The sequence below is a fragment of the Aricia agestis genome, chromosome 4, assembly GCF_905147365.1.
Source record: "Aricia agestis chromosome 4, ilAriAges1.1, whole genome shotgun sequence".
Taxonomy (NCBI): domain Eukaryota; kingdom Metazoa; phylum Arthropoda; class Insecta; order Lepidoptera; family Lycaenidae; genus Aricia; species Aricia agestis.
This window is the reverse complement of record NC_056409.1, coordinates 4170768-4191211: the sequence shown is the minus strand read 5'-3', so window position 1 is coordinate 4191211 and position 20444 is coordinate 4170768. Positions and strand designations below refer to the sequence as shown.

Genomic DNA, 20444 nt, shown 5'->3' with positions numbered 1-20444 from the left:
CGTCTTTTTGCCAAATAATAAATGGGTAAATAATCCATGGTAATCTATTCGACACAACTACACGCTCGAGATCAAAATTATACTAGCAGCGCTAGATGGGCGCACGCGACGGGTGTCCGCTCGCGGATTCGTGGCCCGCGGCGGTCTTCCGACGCGTGCGCCCGCATCCGCCCGTGTTTTAACTTTTAGCGTTGGGCCTGACGTAGCAACCAACATTTTAATGTTGCCTATTGCATTTTCTAAAACTTTTCTAGTAGCATTAAATTTTCATGCATTTATTTTCTACTCACTTATATCCCACTCCAATATAATTCTTCTTTTAATGAGTTACCCTGATTACATAGATTTCATAAATCTTACCTAGAATACACACAATTTACAATAAGTCACAATTCTATGCACAATTATTTTAATAAGCATTTGTTTCGTAAATCGTGCTGAGGGTCAACTTATAATAGCGCAGAGTCGAAGCGAATTCCCAAAAACTACACAGAAAATTCAACATTAACTCCAGAGCGTAACGCATACATTACTTCTGCGAGGCCAATCAGCGTTGGTCGGGCGCATTCACGCGAATTCGCGCGGATTTTTAAATTCTCAGAAGTTCTAAAGTGCGTTAAACGCTTTGGAGTTAAGGTTGAATTTGTTATGTTCAGTTTTAATAATTCGCTTCGATGCGCTTCGACTCTGCCGGTCTCTGCCCTAGTATACCCTAAATAAAATATTTTAGAACATTATTACTGCAAAACAAAAAAAGATTTTCCTCATTAGTAGCATAAAACAGTCCTTACTCCATTTAAACTAGCCCTTTCACCTGAATATCAATAAGATATCAATAATAATCTTACAAGTGGGTTTCAAGTTTCAACCACATCCTCCAAAATTTTTTAACACAAAAGTTTACACTGTTTTTCCACAATCACTCAACATTACACACACAACTTTATCTATATCGTTCACCAGGGCCGGATTATTAATTTTTATGAGTATAGGCCACTTTCGCCGCCCTTATGTACGAACTCTGCCGCCATCATAGGACGTTGCCGCCCATAGGTCATAGCCTATGCTGCCTTTACATAAATCCAGGGCTGTCGTTTACTCATCTCTGGCGTAAGGGGCCGGGCCTGAGGCGGGGCGGGGGGCGGGGCCGGGGGCGGGGTCGGTGAGGTCGCGCATGATGAGCTCGACGAAGGTGTACCTGGATCATTTGTCCCACAGCCCCGCCTCCTTCATCTTCGCCTGAAAGTACTTCTCAAGGGTGTTGGCGCACCTGCGTAAAAAAAGAAAATCATTAAAAAGTTTTTTTTTTATTTGTAAAGAATTGTCTAGGAGACTGACGAATTTAATTAGAAGACGCTACTTTATAGCTCCTTCACAATTTAACCTTACGTTTTGATCAAAAATACGCGAGGGTACTAACTCGATATAAATAATACAGTTGACCATCTTCAATAAGGCTGCCCTAATTAGGGCGCACGCACACACATACAGTAATCAGTATCACGTCTCATGTGCATATAATTTGTTTCTGTGTTAAACTCTCCTATACTCTGGCACCAATCACTTAGTCATGTTTACACTTAATGACTCTACGATTTCGCTTGACAGAAAGAGAAAGGAACACATACCGTCCCGCTCGCACACTCACCGGTAGTAGTCCGTGTCGGGGGAGTTGTAGAGACGGCAGTTGGTGAAGATGCGCGTCATGTCCGCCACGAACAGCCGCCGCGACACGTAGTAGCGCGCCTTGAGTCGCTCGCCCATCGTGCGCAGATCTATGCATCAAATAAATACAATATTATGAACTATAGGGGTGTGCGCAATATCGGAACTAAAGACTCAACCTCGAAATCAGTGGACAGCGGGGCGGGAGCGGTGGTGGTGAGAAGCCGTCTAGAACGTCGCACGCCGCTGCCGTCGAGGCAGTTCCATATAAATCAAAATTGCAACGCACCGCCCTCGCGCCGCCTCCGCCACCGCCCCGCTGCCCGCTGTTTTCGAGGCTGAGGCCAAATGCCGCCATCTTGTAAATTGGCACTTGTCAGACATGCTTTGCGAATAAATGTTATGACATTCACCAAGTAACACACACAGTGCTCAGCAAACTTTATATTACTAGACAGTGTAATATTTTTTAAATTGTTAATACTATAGTTTGTGCGTTTTAAGATGATATGGGTGACAGTTTTCATATTCCTTGCTACGGGTTTTTTTTTACAAGAAAACAAAAAAATCAAAGTGTAATAAATTATATTCCATCTACAAATACAAATGTTTCCTATAATTGTAAATGAATAAAGATGAAAAGTTGCCAAATGCTAACTTATTAATATAAAATTATAAATATTAACTGTGAAATAGGAGTATAAAATTATTGTTACGATAACATTTGAAAAATGTCAGATGCATGAAACGGAACTTATGTCAATAGAGATTGACTCTGTTGAATCGAAATCAAATCGATAAAAAAGGGCGGCCATCTTAAATCGCCGCGCCGGCAGTCGGCACCACTGAAATGTCAGTACGAAATCGATAATTTCGATTGCAATTCCTTTACGAAGTGATTCGATATTTTTAAATTATCGATTAATTTTTGTTAGGTAACTTCCCTACTATTGTCAATTATAATGTGTCACGCATATCATCATAAAACGCACAAACTATAGTAGTTAGCACTCTTAGTCTTAGATAGTTAGCTACTAACCCATGGGATACTTGATGTGGTCGTAGTAGTCCGGCACCTCCGCCTTGTCCACCGGCTTCACGAACGGCCACGCCGCCGCGTGGTTCTTCACCTGGGATAAGAAATTTCAGTTACGTCTCTTTAATTTTTTTATTTAAAATGCAAATCCTTATAGGGCGCACTTATATTCAATGATCATATTTTAAGACTGAAGTCGGAACGAAAAAAACGCTTGGCATCCATACTAATATTATAAATGCGAAAGTGTGTCTGTCTGTCTGTTACCTCTTCACGCCCAAACCGCTGAACCGATTTTGCTAAAATTCAGTATTGAGATAATTTGAGTCCTGAGATTTTTATCTCGGACAATTTTACGGTTCCCGCGCGATATTTCGCCGCAACGGAGTTGTGGGCGTCATCTATTACTACAACTGCATTGCAGTCACGAGAAAACAAGACAACGACAGCGCAGAGCGCGACATACACCTTCTCACTTCATCTTTTGTCTATAATTTCGTTACAAAATGGCGTCCGATAGCGCAACGCATCAATGTAGAGTATCATAAAATATTTCACATCTGAACGTCGCGCGCCGACGCAACGAATCGGACGCTCGCTCCAACGCGTATTACTGCATATTAGCATATTAAGTTACCACCGGTTCGGGCTAGTAGGGGTGTAGACAGTAAACGAAATATTATACAAATTATTGTTTTTTTTTCAGAGTTTGTATTAAGTATAGAATTACAGAAAATGACATTTTTTTACTCATTAACTTTATAATATTTTTTATTTTATTTAATAAAATTTAAAGTTAATATTTAATCCGTAATATTGCGTGATCGCAAAGAGCCATTACAGAGTGTGACGTCACGATCTCCAAAATATTGTGTGTGACAGTGACATTTCGATGTCAAACCCATACTAAGATTTGTTGTTTGGAGGACCGTAACGTCATAGCGACGCCATGATGAACTGACTGACATGACGATCTATCAACGCACAGCCCAAACCACTGGACGGATCGGGCTGAAATTTTGCATGCAGGTATGTGTTATGACGAAGGCATCCGCTAAGAAAGGATTTTGATAAATTCCAACCCCAAGGGGTTAAAATAGGGGATGAAAGTTTGTATATAAAAAAAATACTTCTTAACGCGAGCGAAGCCGCGGGCAAAAGCTCGTTTTTATACAGTGTGTAACAAAAATAAGTGATAATACTTTAGGGTGTGTACGTGTTCCTTGTAGAGAGTTCACTGCGAAAGCAGCAGCTCTGAAAGACGAAAATTTTTTTTCACTTTTGTATGGGCAAGGGCCCGAGCGTCACGAGTTTCCCCATACAAAAGTGAAAAAAAAATTTGGTCTTACAGCGCTACTACTTTCACAGTGAACTCTCTACAAGGAACACATACACACCCGAAAGTATTATCACTTATTTTTGTTACACCCTGTATATATTTTTAGGTGTAACAAATATGTACACCTGTAAAATAAAAATATTTCCTACAAATAGTCTACACCCCTGTTCCCGAGCCGGCGGTAGGCACCGTAAAATATTTTTATTTCAACACTCACCGCAGTAAGCACCTGCCGCAGCGGGGCGGGGTCAAAGTCGGCAGGGGGCGGGGCCGCGCGCGTCGCTCGCACGCCCGCCTCGCGCGCACCAGGTATACTCTCTACAGGTATGCTGCGGACACCGTCTTTGAAACAGGTGAGTCCGGGGTGTACTTTCCGCACCTCTTTTTGTCGCAAGTCGATGAGTTTCTTTACAATCTGCGAACAAGTAATGATAATACGATACACATATGTATTATGAGAATATATTGCCTAGGTAGACATTCGACACTAACAAGTAGCAACTGAGCTGTCTCATAGGAAACCTTCAGGTAAATTGCACCTATTCGGTATCAAATCAAATCAAAATTGTTTTATTTCTGAATAAATTTAAAATAAATGTTTTCAGAAAGTCCTACATGATGCCTACCACCGGTATGTAGGCTGTACCAACTTCTCTGGTTGTCTGGTGAATGCACGTTCTGTCACTACTCCCCGCGAAAAAGTTTGACTACAATTTATATCATTGTTAAACACTGGCCTAAAAAAGATAAAAGTGGTTCTATACGGCAAGTAGCGACAGTAACACACCGTACATGTTTACTTTGTACTAAGAGTCTACCGCTACTTAACAGTTCACGTGTGGTATCGCTTGCCACCTTACCTCCTTCTGTCGTCGTATGACAGCGGTGAAGTGTGTGTACACGATGCGCGGGTTGAGCTCGCAGTGCATGAGCGTGGCGCCCTCGTAGTCCTTAATGTAGCCGCCGTACATCGCGCGGGGCAACGCTATGTCCTTGCTGAACCCTTGCTTCTTGAAGTAACCTGGAACGTTAGTTTACATAAAGCGTTAGAGCCAATCTACATGGCGCGTTGCGTCAAAGCAGCGCTGCCGTTGCGTTGTTTTAAATACAAATAACCAAGGCGTTCACACGGCGCGCTGCATCGTCGCAACGCACACATGACGGACAGCAGCCCCCGAGACGAAGCGGGAGGAGTGTTGACTTTAAGAATGCTTCGTAATAACGCTGCGATTGCGCAGTCAAACGGCACCGCTGCGTCGACGCAACGACCGTGTGGACAGGCCCCTAGAGAGTTTTTACATTATGCGATACGAAACTGGAATTAGTGTTCCTTTGTCATAAGAAAGCTTTTGAAATGTCTTATTTGATGTTCGGTATCGTGTCGTAAATATTATTAAATATTTTTTTATATTGTGAAATATACCATGAAAATCACACGGCCGCTGCTTTAAGCTCCATTTTAATAGAAGTGTCTTTACAAAAGGCCAAGGTAAATCCTGTAATATTGTAATTTTCAAATTACTTGCAACCGGTGCGAACAAGAGTCATTATTTATGTAGTTACAAAGATTTATGATATCATTGGATTGGATTTAAAAGACAATGTCAAGTAGGTTTCGCTGTTAACAATGTAAAACTTTTATTTGTTTAGCAAAAACTCAATACTCTTTCCCTCTCTCTCACCTATAGCGAACTCGTCAGCGAAGGTAAGGAAGTGCAGTATGTTGGCCCGTATGTGGTAGTCCTTGAGATGGTTCATGAGGTGCGTGCCGTAGCCCTTCACCTGCTCGTTGGACGTCACCGCGCAAAACACGATCTCACTGAAACCCTGGATATAAACAAAGTTATAAGATAAGAATAAGTTTATTTTGACAATCACACAACACAATATTAAATAACAAGCGAAAATACAGAAAAAAAAACAAACAATTTACAATATTAAATTGTGTAACGCTAAAACTGGACCCAGCTCAGAATCATACACATAAGATTGTGAATTTATTGTGGTTGAGTGGATAGTGTAGTCAGTAGTGTAAGAAAAATACCTCAGCCACTTTCTTTTTGGGAATATGCAGGCGCGAGGAAAACTACTGATATTTTATTAGTCATATATTTTAAGCTATTTGACGTGATAAGCAACATTGATTCAGAACTCCGTTGGAGGCAAGTCAGACAAAGAAAAGATGCATATAGTTCATATCAACAGATTTCAAAATTAAAGATTACGTTAGGTCAGGTTATTATATGTTATATATTAATACTGCTGTCCCGGCAAACGTTTCTTTGCCATATAAAGTATTTCACCCATATTATTTTATTGAAGTGACTAAATAAGTATGTCACCATGGCAACGTTCATCGCTATCCCGTCGCACAAACAATGGTCGTCGTCAGTCTCGAGTTGTAATAATTTACTATTATTTATTCAACAAATGCTCTTATCAATATAAAAAGTACTCAGTAGACGTTTCTCAGACCCACTGAATATGCATATAAAATTTGGTTAAAATCAGTAAAGCCGTTTCGGAGGAGTACGCGGCCTAACATTGTGACACGAGAATTTTATATATAAGACTAGCGGTCCGGCCCGGCTTCGCACGGGTGGACATTGCTTTTTAAATTATTTTTTTTTAATAAAGGTAGTCAATCTTTAAGTTAAGCAGAACATAAAAATAGTTTACATTATTTAGCCTGCAACTACTATATTATAATTATTATGTACATATAACACATTTTTATTGTATTTTTTTTTTATATTTTTATATTTTAAGTGTTATGTTTGATTATTTTATCCTTACCTGCAGAACTATAAGACTATAGTACATCACTTTGCGATAAGTAAGTATAGTCTATAATTTATAAAGCATAAGCAAGAAGGAATATTTTGGTAGATTTTTCACACAATTATTAACACTTAATACGGTTCCCTTTTTTCTCTCATTAAATATAGCCTATATTCAGCAGAAATAGTGTGGATTAAAAAATATGCATTAATACTTCCATCGTGCATCGGCATCGTGGGTATCGCAGACACAATAGATCTTCAATTGTTATGCTGGCAGCCGGCTGCCGCTATTGGAGATTTATAGTTAAAGAAATTAATTAATTATAATAGCAATCAAAAATAATAGTCATTCAAAACTTATTTTAAAAAGTTCTAAAAATATTACTTTCGTAGTCATAACTTTTAAAGCTTTTTTGAAATTAGGATTATAATAATGAAGCACGATAGTCTATATCAAATCAATAAAGCAGCACCCGGCTGTCGCATAACTATTGAAAATCTATTGTGTCTGCTATTCCCACGATCGAGGTAATATTTACGTGGACTCTCCGGGCGAGTCTGTGGCACTGATAATTAAATCTCTCCCCTACCGCACGCACACCCGCGCATCGCGCCTTGACGCCCAATTCGCAACGTGCAGCAGAAATCGTAATATTTTAATTTCGCCATAACATTAAAACCAAACGTCCAATTTTAATCATTCAAAGACCAAATATTATCTACATTAACTGTACTTAGTGATGAAATAATTTATTTTGATAAGGGTCAATAGCATGATTTAAATAAACGCATTTAAATATAGTCCAAAAAAAATTCTAGATTTTTTAATAAAAAAATGGTTATTGTGCCTCACTCAACATAGATAGGTATAGTGTGTCGCGGACTTTTTTGTAGATATTTAAAAGATCTATAATTACTTAGAACATTTTATGCCTCTATCTTTTATAGTTTAGGCAGCGTACGCAAAATAAGTAACTTTTCTGGTTGATTTTTTAAACCTTGCGTCCGAAAATCCCAAATATCTTACGGAACCTTATATTTTTCCAAAATAAAAATTAGCCTATGTTCAGCAGAAATAATGCAGGATTCCAATGGTAAAAGAATTTTTCAAATCGGTCCAGTAGTTTCGGAGCCTATTCGACTCAAACAAACAAACAAACAAAAAATCAAATCTTTCCTCTTTATAATAGTAGTGTAGATGTATAGGTAAGAAACAAAACTATTACCTGTGAATAAAATGTTCGGAAGCAAATTCCACCAATCGGTCTTCCTTCTTTAATGAGAGCCAGGGTTTTGTGTTTACTGTAACAAAATAAAAAAGTATTAACTTGCTTACTGTAGCTTATATTAATTAATTTTATATTCAGATATTTTAACCGAAATAAGTAACACTTACGGATCAAAAACTAATTGAGATATGTACTCCTTCGTCATTTCGGGCAGCTGGTGCGAAAATACATTGTGTAAACCTGAAATTGTTACATCAGAGATGTAATGTTTTTCAGCATACATTTAATTAAAAAAATATTATATATGAAACTCAAAATGGGAAGAAATCATGATTATAATACTTAAAGAAATATGCATAAATCTTAAAAAATATATGAAATACATAATTACAACCAATATGTAATCCTATAAGAATAAAATTCCAAATTTACCTATAAGCCACAGCATGGTCTGCTTATTAACCGGCCCGGTCAAGGAGTTGCCAATGACGTGGAACTCTATGAGTTTCCTCTGCTCTTCCAACTTGGCCGCCTCATCTCTCGGCGCTTGCATTTGGAATAGAGCCTGAAAAGATACACTTCACTTAAAACACTTACAATTATAACTATGAAAGCTCATAGATTTTTTAAATCCAAAATGTTAATAAAGTCATTAAAAATTATATATCTTATTTTATAATAAACTTTTGACTTGTTTTTTTAGAAGAGTGCACCTCAAAAATAATGTAGGTACACAGTACACATTACAGCCAAAAATAATCCAAATTGTAGTTTCTCTCAATGAGATTACGATAATCTTATCTCACAAGATTGAATCTCGTCATACTGACCTTTATAGATAAATGTACAGCACTCAGTTTATACAGATGAATGAGGATTAAATTTCAAATCTCTATAATAGCTATTACTGTTCTTGAGTTACAGCCTGGAGATATACAGACAGACGGACAGACAGCAAAGTCTTAGTAATAGGGTCCCGTTTTTACCCTTTGGGTACGGAACCCTAAAAATGATTATCACAATCTGTGACATATTTTCATCCAAACTTATATTACAAATGCGAAAGTGTGTCTGTCTGTCCGTCTGTCTGTTACCTCTTCACGCCCAAACCGCTGAACCGATTTTGCTGAAATTTTGCATGGAGATACTGTGAGTCCCGGGAAAGGACAACTTAGGCTACTTTTTATCCCGGAAAAATGTACAGTTCCCGCGAGATATAAAAAGTTTTGGCGCAACGGAGTTGCGGGCATCGTCTAGTACAAATATTGTATTTTATTATAAGGTAACAGACAGACAGAGAGACACACTTTCTCATTTATTATATTAGTAGGTAAGTAAGTTAGTATATAGTAAGTATGGAAGTATGGATTGTAATTTTACAAAAGCAATAATTATTGAAGATCAAAATAGGTTAATAAATACCTACCAGGTGAACAAAAAAGTAGATAAGTAGGTACTATCAGAGAAGTTGATTCCTATGCAAATCGGGGACCTAAGTAGTTTGGTCGCGTTACGTCAAACGATCTGTCAGCTAGATCACAATTAACATTGAATTGACATATTCGACCAAATAACGTTGGTCTGTCAATTGCATAGGAATCAACTTCCTCGATGGTACCTACAAATATATTTAATATTTAACTGAATTTATATTCAAAACTAGCTTTTGCCCGCGGCTTCGCTCGCGTGGAATTCGAAAATCGTGTACAATACGAATATTCTTGCAAATCTCCTTTAGAAACATGATGTTTTTCCAAGACCAAAAGTAGCCTATGTTACTCTCTATCCTTTCAACTAAGTCGATGCCAAAAATCAAGTCAATTGGTTGCTTCGTTAGGCTGCGAAGAAAAGACAAACAAACAAATACACTTTCGCATTTATAATATTAGTATGGATAGCTGTTTCCCTTCCCTTTCCCTGTGTAGGCGTTACCATAGTATAATAACGGAAATGGATAATTCTCTCCTTTTTATGGTCCCTTACTCAAATGGTAAAAAACGGAACCCGATTACAAAGATACAATATCAGCCTGTCCGTCTGTCCATATCCAGGCAAATCCAGATATTAATCAAATGACACTCAAAATCTGTATTTTTCACTATTGATTAATAACTTAGTTTGTTCCTAAGGAATAAGAATTATTGCCCCCCCCCCCCCCCTCATATTAATCAAACGACACGCAAAATCTGCATGTTTAGTTTTGGTTAGATTAATTTCACTTTTAATAAATAACTTACTTTGATTCTAAAGAAGAAGTAAAACTCAACACTAACGACGCAACACCATTTTACTTAGCAACATTAACAGGGGGGGGGGGGGGTTGGGGGGGGGGGCGCAGATGCTAAGTTTGAATAAATAAGGCATATATTATTCAAATCGGATCAGTAGTTTTCGTGTTAAAGAAAAAAGTTTGGTACAACCTCTTTTGACCCTTTGGAAAGGTGAGGGGAAAATTTTTTGTACACCAGATGTTAAGTTGGAAGAAGACAAATATATCTGCGAAAACCGCATTCAAATCGGATCAGTAGTTTTCGTGTGATGCTGGAACAAACATACAGACAGACAGACAGACAAAAAACTAACCACAGTTTTGGCTTCTATAGCGATGTAGTAACAGCCCCCGCTTATTATTTTTTGGATATCTTTAATGTACAGAATTGTCATTTCTACAGTTTTATTATATGTGACGTAGTTCTATATAGAATAATCAACTTTAATTTAAATGACTCCTTCTTCGTATCCCGTGCATAAGAAATTCTTAAATTGTCTATTTTCTTTTTTGCAGACGCGGCGTTGGCCGTTGGCTCAATTTCTTTTAATTTTGTGGCTAAAATATCCCACGCATTTTTTTTACTTGAGTTTTTGTACGATTCGCATTTTAAATTCCAAAGGCAGGGCAAAGTCTTTATAAAGCTCGAGAAGCTCTGTAATTACTTCTCGTTCTTTATGTTCCACAGAAATGGATATAGTTAGAACTGCCATGTGTATGTACTTCGCGTGCCATCGCGTTCCCAAACCAGAGTAGACAGAATGATAGAGTATAACGGACTTAGAACTGATGTTGAAATTTTTAAATTTGACGTATTATGACGAAAATCGTCGCTAGGGTTGTTAACTTGTTACCTACGAATTTAAAACTATGACATATTCGATGGACGTGTTCCTCTTTGGTCGTATTGTTGTTTGCGTTTTGGCACATGCGATTAAAATTGTCAGAATCCAATTTAGAAAACTTTATTTTAAATATTTTAAAATAAACTATATCAGCCAGCGCGAGCCACATTCCGTTCATAATCCTAGTGAAACCCGACGAATTTGACAGATATTGAAACCTGTCCGTCTCTTTGCAGTCGAACTACTGGTAGTTATGTCTATTGTGCCCAAACGTTGTACCATCGAGGAAGTGGATTCCTATGCAATTGACAGACCAACGTTATTTGGTCGAATACGTCAATTCAATGTTAATTGTGATCTATCAGCTGGGTATGACGTAACGCAACCAAACTACTTAGGTCCCCGATTTGCATAGGAATCAACTTCTCTGATAGTACAATGTCAAAATTTCGAAAATCTGTTCTTTAGTCTGCGCTCCACCGTTATCGGAATCGGACGTCGATCGGAATTCTAAAAATGTCTAATTGTGCCGTATTGGGCTGTGGAAATTCGACTAGAAACGTTGGTCTAAATAGTGGATACGTTTCTTTTCATTGGTAAGTAATTTTATTATTAAATCATGTGTCCTTTATTTTAAAATTAATTATTTAATGTTAATCGTGGGTGGTTGTAGTTTTTACCATGAAATCTACGTAACAGCGTGTGTACCGCATGATTCATAATACATTGCCGCTTTAGTTAGAAAATTATAGAGCTCGTTCTGTTTGTCCGCTATTGAGCGCGCAATGGAAATAAAAAATCGATACTTTCACTCATCGCTTAGTTTCGAGGTACAGTCAATATTCTCATTTTTCTGTCAAATGAAGCAAATAGTGTTGTACATATTCTCGATTCTAATTAATCGATTTTTGAAACGGACATGAAACAGAGGAATGAGAAAATATCCCAAAGAGAATGTTCGCTTTGGGATATTTTGTGACTCGGTAATTATATTTTATGTAATATGTATTTATGTTCCTGTTTAGTGATTTAGTTTAGAATAATATGATATATTACTAGCTGTCCTGGCAAGCACGTATCTTTAGATTTATCATTTCTCTGTATATTAACTCGAATAATAATCGATTAAAAATCGATATACCTATTAAAGTGGCAAAAGAGACGGGGCGCGGCGATGCCTTCGAATCGATTCCGCGCGTACGGGTATTCCCATCACTAAAGCGCTCTTGTGACGTCACAGTAGGTATGAAAAAAATAACACGCTCGTGTTCATACAAATTGGAGCGACATGGCGGTTCTAACTATATCCATTTCTGTGTTATGTTCTTATCTCGCCATCGCGTGCGTCTGCCTGCTCATACATAACCATAAACAAGATGCAAACCAACGCTTCCACCAGTGGTTTCAAACGCAGACCTCGCTACCAAGGGCGTTTAGAGATCAAACCAAATTTGGCATAAAACAACTATCTACAATTCTACACTGTTTCAATCTTCAGTTTCAAACCGCGCCGCGGCGTTTAAAACCGTGTAGCACATGCTTCATTGTGTGGTCGTGCTGTGTTGCCCTCGGCCGCACTACTGTGCGAGCGGGGCGGCGCTAGTATGCGAGCGGGACGGCGCGTGTACTCACGTCGGGCCCGCACATGTAGTTGGGGTCGGTGATGGTGGCGACGATCTCGGCGACGGTCCGCTCGCTGACGTCGTCGGCGTCGTCCAGCCGCCGTCGCTTGCCGCCGGCGTCGCTGCGGGACTCCGCCACGCGCTTGCCGCCCTCCTGCTTTATTGAACCTGGCAACAGTAATCCAAAGTTTTAACTATTTACCAAACTGTGGAAGAAAATATGTAAAATATGTATCAAACAAGTAAACTATGAGGTAATCTACAAAAAACTTTGAATAAACTTACCGGAAGACAATGAAATAGTTGTGAAGCCATCTTTGCTTTCGCCTGATGGTGTAACTCGTTCAAACTCGCCGCGTCTACCCGCTGCATCAAAATAAAAATACACTTACTGTAGCTCCAAAAAGTTGCTCTTATTTGCTATTATATTAAGAAAAGTTATAGTATAATACTTACGCGACTTATTATCGAGAATAGCTTGTAGTTGAGCTGTTGGCATTTGTTTGTAGTCCAAGTTCCATATCGGCGACTCGCTGTTGAAAATTTCTTCCTCTAGAAGACTCAGGAATATTGGGAAGTGATTGAGAACCAACACCTACAACAATAAGACAATTGACGATTTATTAAATTGAAAAGTATTATATGATCACGCAAACCGTATTTGTAGTCTATGATAACAGAGTTTTTGAAATATCTATTGATCAGTAATTTGGGCTCTTTGGACTCAGTGGAGGAAACAGAATGTCAAAACATTTATTTTGTTTTCACCATAGTCGAGTATAAATGTATTTTGCGATGACACCGATCAAGATTAATGTTACTGTAGAACACACATATTAACAAAAGCTTTATTTTATCTATATCATAGTCAGTTACAATTATAAATAATTTATATTATGTATGTACCTACGAGGAAATTGATTCCTAGGCAGTTGACAGACCTACGTCACTTGGTTGGATCGTGTCAATTCAATGTTAGCTGTGATTGGTCAGATTACGTAGGTGGGGACCATCCGTGTGTGAATCAACTTCTCTGATAGTACAAATGAATATTGTGACAATACTGACCCGCTTCTCCGGCGGCATGCGGTCCCTCTCCAAGTGGCACTTGTCCATGAGCTGTCGGCACACAGACTTGAACACCGCGCGCAGCATCGTCCGCCCGAACACCAGCGTCGTGTCGAAGTGCGGCAGCGCGTCGCAGAACGCCGGCACGTGGCAGAATACTAACCACCTGTATGTGATATTTTTTATGATGTTTGCCAGGTCACCAAGCCAAACCGCACTCATTTCACATTTAAATAAAAAACACAGGACCCTAAGTAAATAAAGGGTGATTTTTTAATAAAACATTTTAGCTATCTACAGCAAAAGTTGGACAGGCCAGGTGCACTTTACTTTGGCCGAATACATTAGAAAAAGCCTGACTACGTCCAGCTTTATCTGACTACATAATATGACTAAGGCCAATATTAATAAACTGCTTTCATATTCTATACAAATCTTGACAGAAACTTAACTTTGATTTAACAAAAAATAACAATACCTGGTATAATTGATTTGGTAAGTAGATAACTCTTCTGGGTCTGATACTTCCTGAAAATTTAATCAATTTATGTTTTTATATAAAAGATAACTTAAATTTTTTGTTTCAGCATATTTTGCAAAAACATTCAGCTTACCAATTTTTTGATGCCAGGAGAATCAATATTCCAATGATTCAGGCAATGTAGGAACATTTTGGCTAAGTCATACATTGTTTGCCATTCTCTTTGCGGCAAAGAGTTAAATTTGTACAGAACAAAGTTTGTAATAGCTTTTGCTATCGAGGGCTTTTCAAATGGTGGCTGACCAAGAGGCCCTTCTATTTTTGGCTGAGAGTGAGTTTGAATACATTTACGGAGAAGCTGAAAAATAAAACAAAGTTAAGTAATTTACATCAATATTAATAGAGTTAGCTTTTTCTTTTAATAAGTATTTTTATAACAATAAAACTTACTTTAAATAAGTAACAATAGATTCTTTTAGTGTCATGATCAGTCTCTCTGTGCATAGACATGAATATATTTTCAGCATCAATTATAGCTCCTAGGAGTCTATTTATTTCAGCAACAGGCATCCCTTGTAGGTGTGTTACATGTTTTTCTGAATTGAAAAAAAATATTTTATTATGGCTTGAAATATGGACTAAGAAATTTATTTCCAACACACAATACTATTGTAAGCAGTATATCTTTCCAATATTTTACATGAGTAAAAACCAACCTAGTGTGTGCTTGCAATGCCTGCAAGGTTCAGAAAAGTTTCCAGCTAACTGACTGTCGGCACGGATGTTTTCCTTGGGATTTTGTTGGGTTGTTGGTGCCTTCCAACCAGTGCAGTTACACTCTGGGGTCTACAAGATGAATAAATATTTTAAAATGTAAGAATACTGAATAACATCTATAAATAATCAGTAAAACAATACTGCCAAGCATGCCAAACAAATACACTATACTTCATGTCATTTAAAACATACACAGTTTGTTTTTAAAGTTTCAAAGAAAAAAATAAAAGTACTATAAAACAAAACATGTAGTAAATAGCCTTTTTTCTATTTTAGCTAGCCCAAATTGAGTTTACAAAAACTTACTTGGCATATTGAATAAATTGCCAGTTTGAGTAGTTTCTTGTTATGTGGCCAGTTGTAAATTTGCTGCTTCCGTTGTTGTATTCTCTGTAAGTTGGACTGTCTAGAGGTATGTCCGTCACCACTGGCAGAGGTTGCTCCATTGCTTGAGGATGCATCATCTGTGTTTGCACTTGAACCAGCTAGAAACAAAATTTTGTATAGGAATATTTTTGGAATGTTAATTCCTCCTGTATCAACCTCTAAGTAGACAACAATTAAGATACTTTTCAAAGGCTTATTGTGATAAGAATATGCCAGTAATATATATAATATTGCTTGTTCAGACTTCAGATACGGTAGTGGGTCGTAGTGGGTTTCCATAGGTACACAGATGCACTTGTGTAGTTCAGTTGTTTGCCGCAAGTAGGGATTTGATCATATTAAATAATGTTAACTGTTTGGTTTATTTACCTTCGTGAGCGTTTGTTTGAGTAGAATCCGCGTCTGCTCCTGTCATAGCGATATCAGGGATTTCGCTATGACGGATCTCAACTGTCAAATGAGAGGACATAGTACTTGCGTACCCTCGCTTCACCACGTAAAACTAATACTTTGATATTAATTACTTGCTCTTGAACATTATCAAATTCTTAGAAACCACGATTGACTTGTATTTTTTGATTAAACTCTAGGAAACAAGCTTGCAAAACAACAATCACCACTACCACAAATACATAAATTTTGACAACTGACAAGTGCCATTTATTTTTCTTATTATGGCACTTCGGCTATATAACCATGGCGCAATGGCAAACAGTACTCGTCACTTTGGCCATGCGCCAAGGACCATGGTTATAAATACCGAAGTGCCATATAGGAAAAAAAATGGTACTTGTCCATGAGGCGTTTTACGCGCGGAGTCCGCGACTCGTGCGTTTTACGCGCGTACTCGAGATATAACTAGAGAGCCTACATATTATATCCCGTCCAGATGCGCGTTTCCTTACTCGCGCGTAAATCGCGTTCAATGAGCGCGACTCTCGAGTCTCGACTCGTCCGTTTAACGATAAGCAACGCGCGAGTCGAGATACTTGGGTGCCATTGCAGCGTCCAGTCAAAGAATTCTATTTAAATAGAAGTTTTTGCGTCCAGTACTACGCGCGAGTCCGTTGCGAATGGACGTATTTGATCGGAGCGTGATAACTTCGAGTCCATGTTGGTAGTATAAAAATCAGATAAGGCGTTTTACGCGCCAAATTCCATACGCGCGTTTCAATTTCTCCAGAATCCAGATACCGCGTTTTATGTGCGTTACTAGTTACTACGCTACGAGGGATCAAAGTTCCGTATCGAAGTTATCACGCCCATATTACGTCCACTCGCAACGGACTCGCGGGTAGCTGTACTGGACGCTGCAATGGCACCCAAGTATCTCGACTCGCGCGTCGCTCGCGCGTTAAACGCGCGAGTCGAGATACTTGGGTGCCATTGCAGCGTCTGTACTACGCGCGATATAATATGTAGCTCTAGTACTTAGATAAATGATTGGTCTCGCGCGCGCGCTCGACTAGATACCGCGCTGTATAGAAAACACAGATTCCCGAATGCGGCACCTCAATATTGTAGTGTGTGTAAAACAATGCACAAATATTGTTGTGTGCGTAGATAATCGGGTTGCCAGATACGTTTATACGTGGGAGAGCCATGCTTCGGCACGAATGGGTCGGCTCGACCGGAGAAACGGAGACCAGTGACCGGTGAGTTTACCGGAGGCCCAATCCCCTGCCCTATTCCCTTCCCCACCCTCCCCAATTCCCTTCCCATCCCTACCCTCCCCTATTATCCTATTCCCATTTACAAAGCCGGCAACGCACCTGCAGCTCTTCTGATGCTGCGAGTGTCCATGGGCGACGGAAGTTGCTTTCCATCAGGTGACCCGTTTGCTCGTTTGCCCCCTTATTTCATAAAAAAAAATACGTGACTGGTGCCCAATCAATGGGGAAAAATTAGTTGCTGTGGTCTTGTAATTTATTATTATTGTATAGTAAGTGCTGATTTTTCAATCACCAGCGGGGCTAAAATGGTCACATTTAGCAATTCCTCTCAATCAATTCAGCAAATGAATTGTCAAAACTGTCAAACTGACAAATGTCAAATCAGTACAAAAATACAGAAATGAATTGCAAGCAGAGTTGCATTTTTCGATTTTAGAAAAATGAATCATATTATGATTCATATCATGATTCTTCAAAGCGACCATTTTAGCCCCGCTGATAAACTTTACCATTGGAATAAAGTCCATTCGAAAAGAATGCGATAAAATAACAACGTTGTTTAGGTCAACGAAATATAATGGGTACAATATTGATGAGAAAACAATACAAAAACAATGGTAGGAAGTTTAACGAAAGTTAAGAATGAGTCATAAAAAAGCAAATGTTAAATTTGTTTTCTCATTTGTTACTGTATTGTGTACTTACATAAAATATAAACTGTATTTAAGATTTTTATTATAATATTATGATACTCATAATTCATTTTTATTAATACACATTCATGATCCAGGAACGTTGAAAACTTTTTGTTCCGTTGGCGGGATTCGAACCAGCTACCCTAGCTAGAGATTTTAATGCGCTCATCCACTGTATATATAAAAAAATAAGAAATAAATAAATAAATAAAAATCACAATCTCAGAAACATTTGGGAATTTTTAGTTCATGGTAATTGGCAACACTGAACATCAAGCGGTACTCCGATCCGAATTTTCAGGTTTATATTATTTTTCTGTGTTTATGACGATTTATAATATTTACTGATGGTATGTGATGCCAGTACCTTTCTTGTTTCTTGTAGTGTTATTATTGCATAGTCTCACTACGCAAACTGGCATTTTGCTACGGACGTTACTTAAAATTTCGAAAATTATCGACACATCTACCTCACCCGAAGCTTGCGGCGCGACTGGCGCGATTACGCCTTATCAAGCCCTGGCGGGCCTGGCCACACTAACGTCAAACGCCGTTAATTATCGCGTTAATTCTAAAACATGTTATAGCATTATCGCCTTTAATTAGTGGCATGTAAAGGTGATAATGCTATAACATGTTTTAGAATCAACGCGATAATTAACGGCGTTTCTCGTTAGTGTGGCCGGAACATAAGGCGTATGATTTGTTGCCGCATTTTTCAAGTACTCCGACGGTATCTAGTCGTAGCGCGAGCGCGAGACCAATCATTCATCTAAGCTCTAGTATTTCGGGTACGCGCGTTTTGCGTCAAAATATTTGCGTTGCGACGACGCAACGCAACGCGTCGTGTCACGTGTGGACTGGCTCTAACAGAAATAAAAAGTTATTCTATGTAGGAATACTCTTGTACATAACTACCTACTCGGTTGGAAACGGAAATCTTTGGGATTTGAGTTCATTTGAGAGGATGATTGTGTAAAGTATAGACAACTAGTGTCAAACTTAAAAAGTTAGATTGTCAAGTCTCTAGTCTGTAGTTGTCCTTCTATTGCAATGACATTTGGTATGTACAGAATAAAGTTTTTCATCTTGCCTAACCGCTTACTTATTTTCCTAATAACTATTATACTACTTAACATGGTGTCAGAATAAGTATATAACGTGATAAAAAAAAAAAGGAATATATGTGAGAAAGTTGTAAAATGGCTACGAACGATACCGTATCCGGAATAAAGCCGCCTGCTAGCCTACAAATTGACTCGGACAAGTCGACGTCATGGAAAAAGTGGTTACAACAGTTCGAATGGTATGCAATTGCTATTCAACTCGATAAAAAACCAGCCGAAGTCCAGGCAGCTACATTTATGGCAGTAATAGGCCCAGACGCGATCGAAATCTACAACAGCTTCAATCTTAGCGACGCAAATAAAAATAACCTCAAAATTATAAAAGAAAGGTTTGGGGAATATTTCACACCTAAAACAAATATATCATTCGAGAGGTACATATTTTTCAAGATCGAACAAAACGAAGATGAACACTTTAACGAATTTTTAACCAGAATAAAAACTCAAGCAAGCAAATGTGAGTTTGACAATTTACTTGACGAAATGCTAAAAGACAAAATAGTATTTGGAATTAGATCAAATCAGATAAGAGAGAAATTGTTGACAGAAGACAAACTAAACTTGACAAAAGCTATAGCAATATGTAAAACTTGTGAAGAAGCCACAAAACAACTGGACGAGTTCGAAGGTAAAAATAAAGTCTTATCACTGAAAAACAAAAGTCTCAGAAATAAGCAAAATGAATATTTTGACTGCAAAAGATGCGGTACAAACCATAAAAGCAGAGAATGCCCAGCTTTTAATAAACCATGTGCAAAATGCAATAAAAATGGACATTTTGCCAAGATGTGCCATACACAAAAAAAATATCAGATTAAACAGAAAAATAGAGTGAATGCAGTAGAAGAAAGCTCAATTAGTTCTGAAGATGAGGTATACATATCAGCTATAAATGCTGGCGGAAATAAAGACTGGACAGAAAAGATACAAGTTGGTAATGTGCAATTTACAGCCAAACTAGATACAGGAGCACAATGCAATGTGTTACCGAGACACTTGATAGACAAAATAAAGGCAAAGCTAAAACCAAGCCGCACTAAAAATTTAATAAGCTACACTGAAGATAGACTGGCAGTTTTGGGTGAAGTGGAGCTATTGTGTACAATCAAAAATGAAGAAAGTAACATTACATTCAAAGTAGTACAAGAAAAAGTTATACCAATTCTAGGACTAGATACCTGTGAAAAATTGGAATTAATCGCTAGAGTCAAAACATTGAAGGAAAGTGAATGCGAAGATGATGTGTTCAACGGTTTAGGCTGTTATAAAGATTATGAGTATGATATTGATCTTATAGAGAACCCAAAACTCGAAATCATACCACCAAGACGTATTCCACATGCCATAAGAGATGAGGTGAAGCAAGAACTCGACAGAATGGCGAAGTTAGATGTCATAAAGCCACAGAAGGAGCCTACTCCTGCGGTGAGTCCTATTGGAATTGTCAG

General features: G+C 38.3%; 1 protein-coding gene across 1 annotated transcript; it reads right to left on the bottom strand.

The window, feature by feature from the left end:
* Positions 1 to 642: 642 nt before the first annotated feature.
* LOC121726695 (histone acetyltransferase KAT2A) lies at positions 643 to 16137 on the bottom strand. Its single transcript, XM_042114182.1, has 19 exons — positions 15871 to 16137; positions 15421 to 15599; positions 15054 to 15183; positions 14788 to 14933; positions 14471 to 14695; positions 14335 to 14384; positions 13857 to 14022; positions 13245 to 13383; positions 13074 to 13154; positions 12799 to 12956; positions 8485 to 8617; positions 8220 to 8292; positions 8050 to 8125; positions 5723 to 5867; positions 4901 to 5061; positions 4258 to 4455; positions 2705 to 2795; positions 1649 to 1775; positions 643 to 1270 (listed from the first exon to the last, which is right to left on the bottom strand). Exons 1-19 carry the CDS (start codon positions 15968 to 15970, stop codon positions 1204 to 1206), a joined length of 2445 nt encoding a protein of 814 aa, XP_041970116.1. The 5' UTR covers positions 15971 to 16137; the 3' UTR covers positions 643 to 1203.
* Positions 16138 to 20444: the final 4307 nt, after the last annotated feature.

Bases quoted from the DNA above. Each gene is read 5' to 3' on its own strand.
- LOC121726695 (XM_042114182.1), bottom strand. From the start codon at position 15,970: ATGTCCTCTCATTTGACAGTTGAGATCCGTCATAGCGAAATCCCTGAT. The intron at 14,696-14,787 runs GTAAGTTTTATT...TTTATTTTTCAG, and splicing joins TCTATTGTTACTTATTTAAA to CTTCTCCGTAAATGTATTCA. The intron at 12,957-13,073 runs GTAAGTTTATTC...TACTGTTGCCAG, and splicing joins AACTATTTCATTGTCTTCCG to GTTCAATAAAGCAGGAGGGC.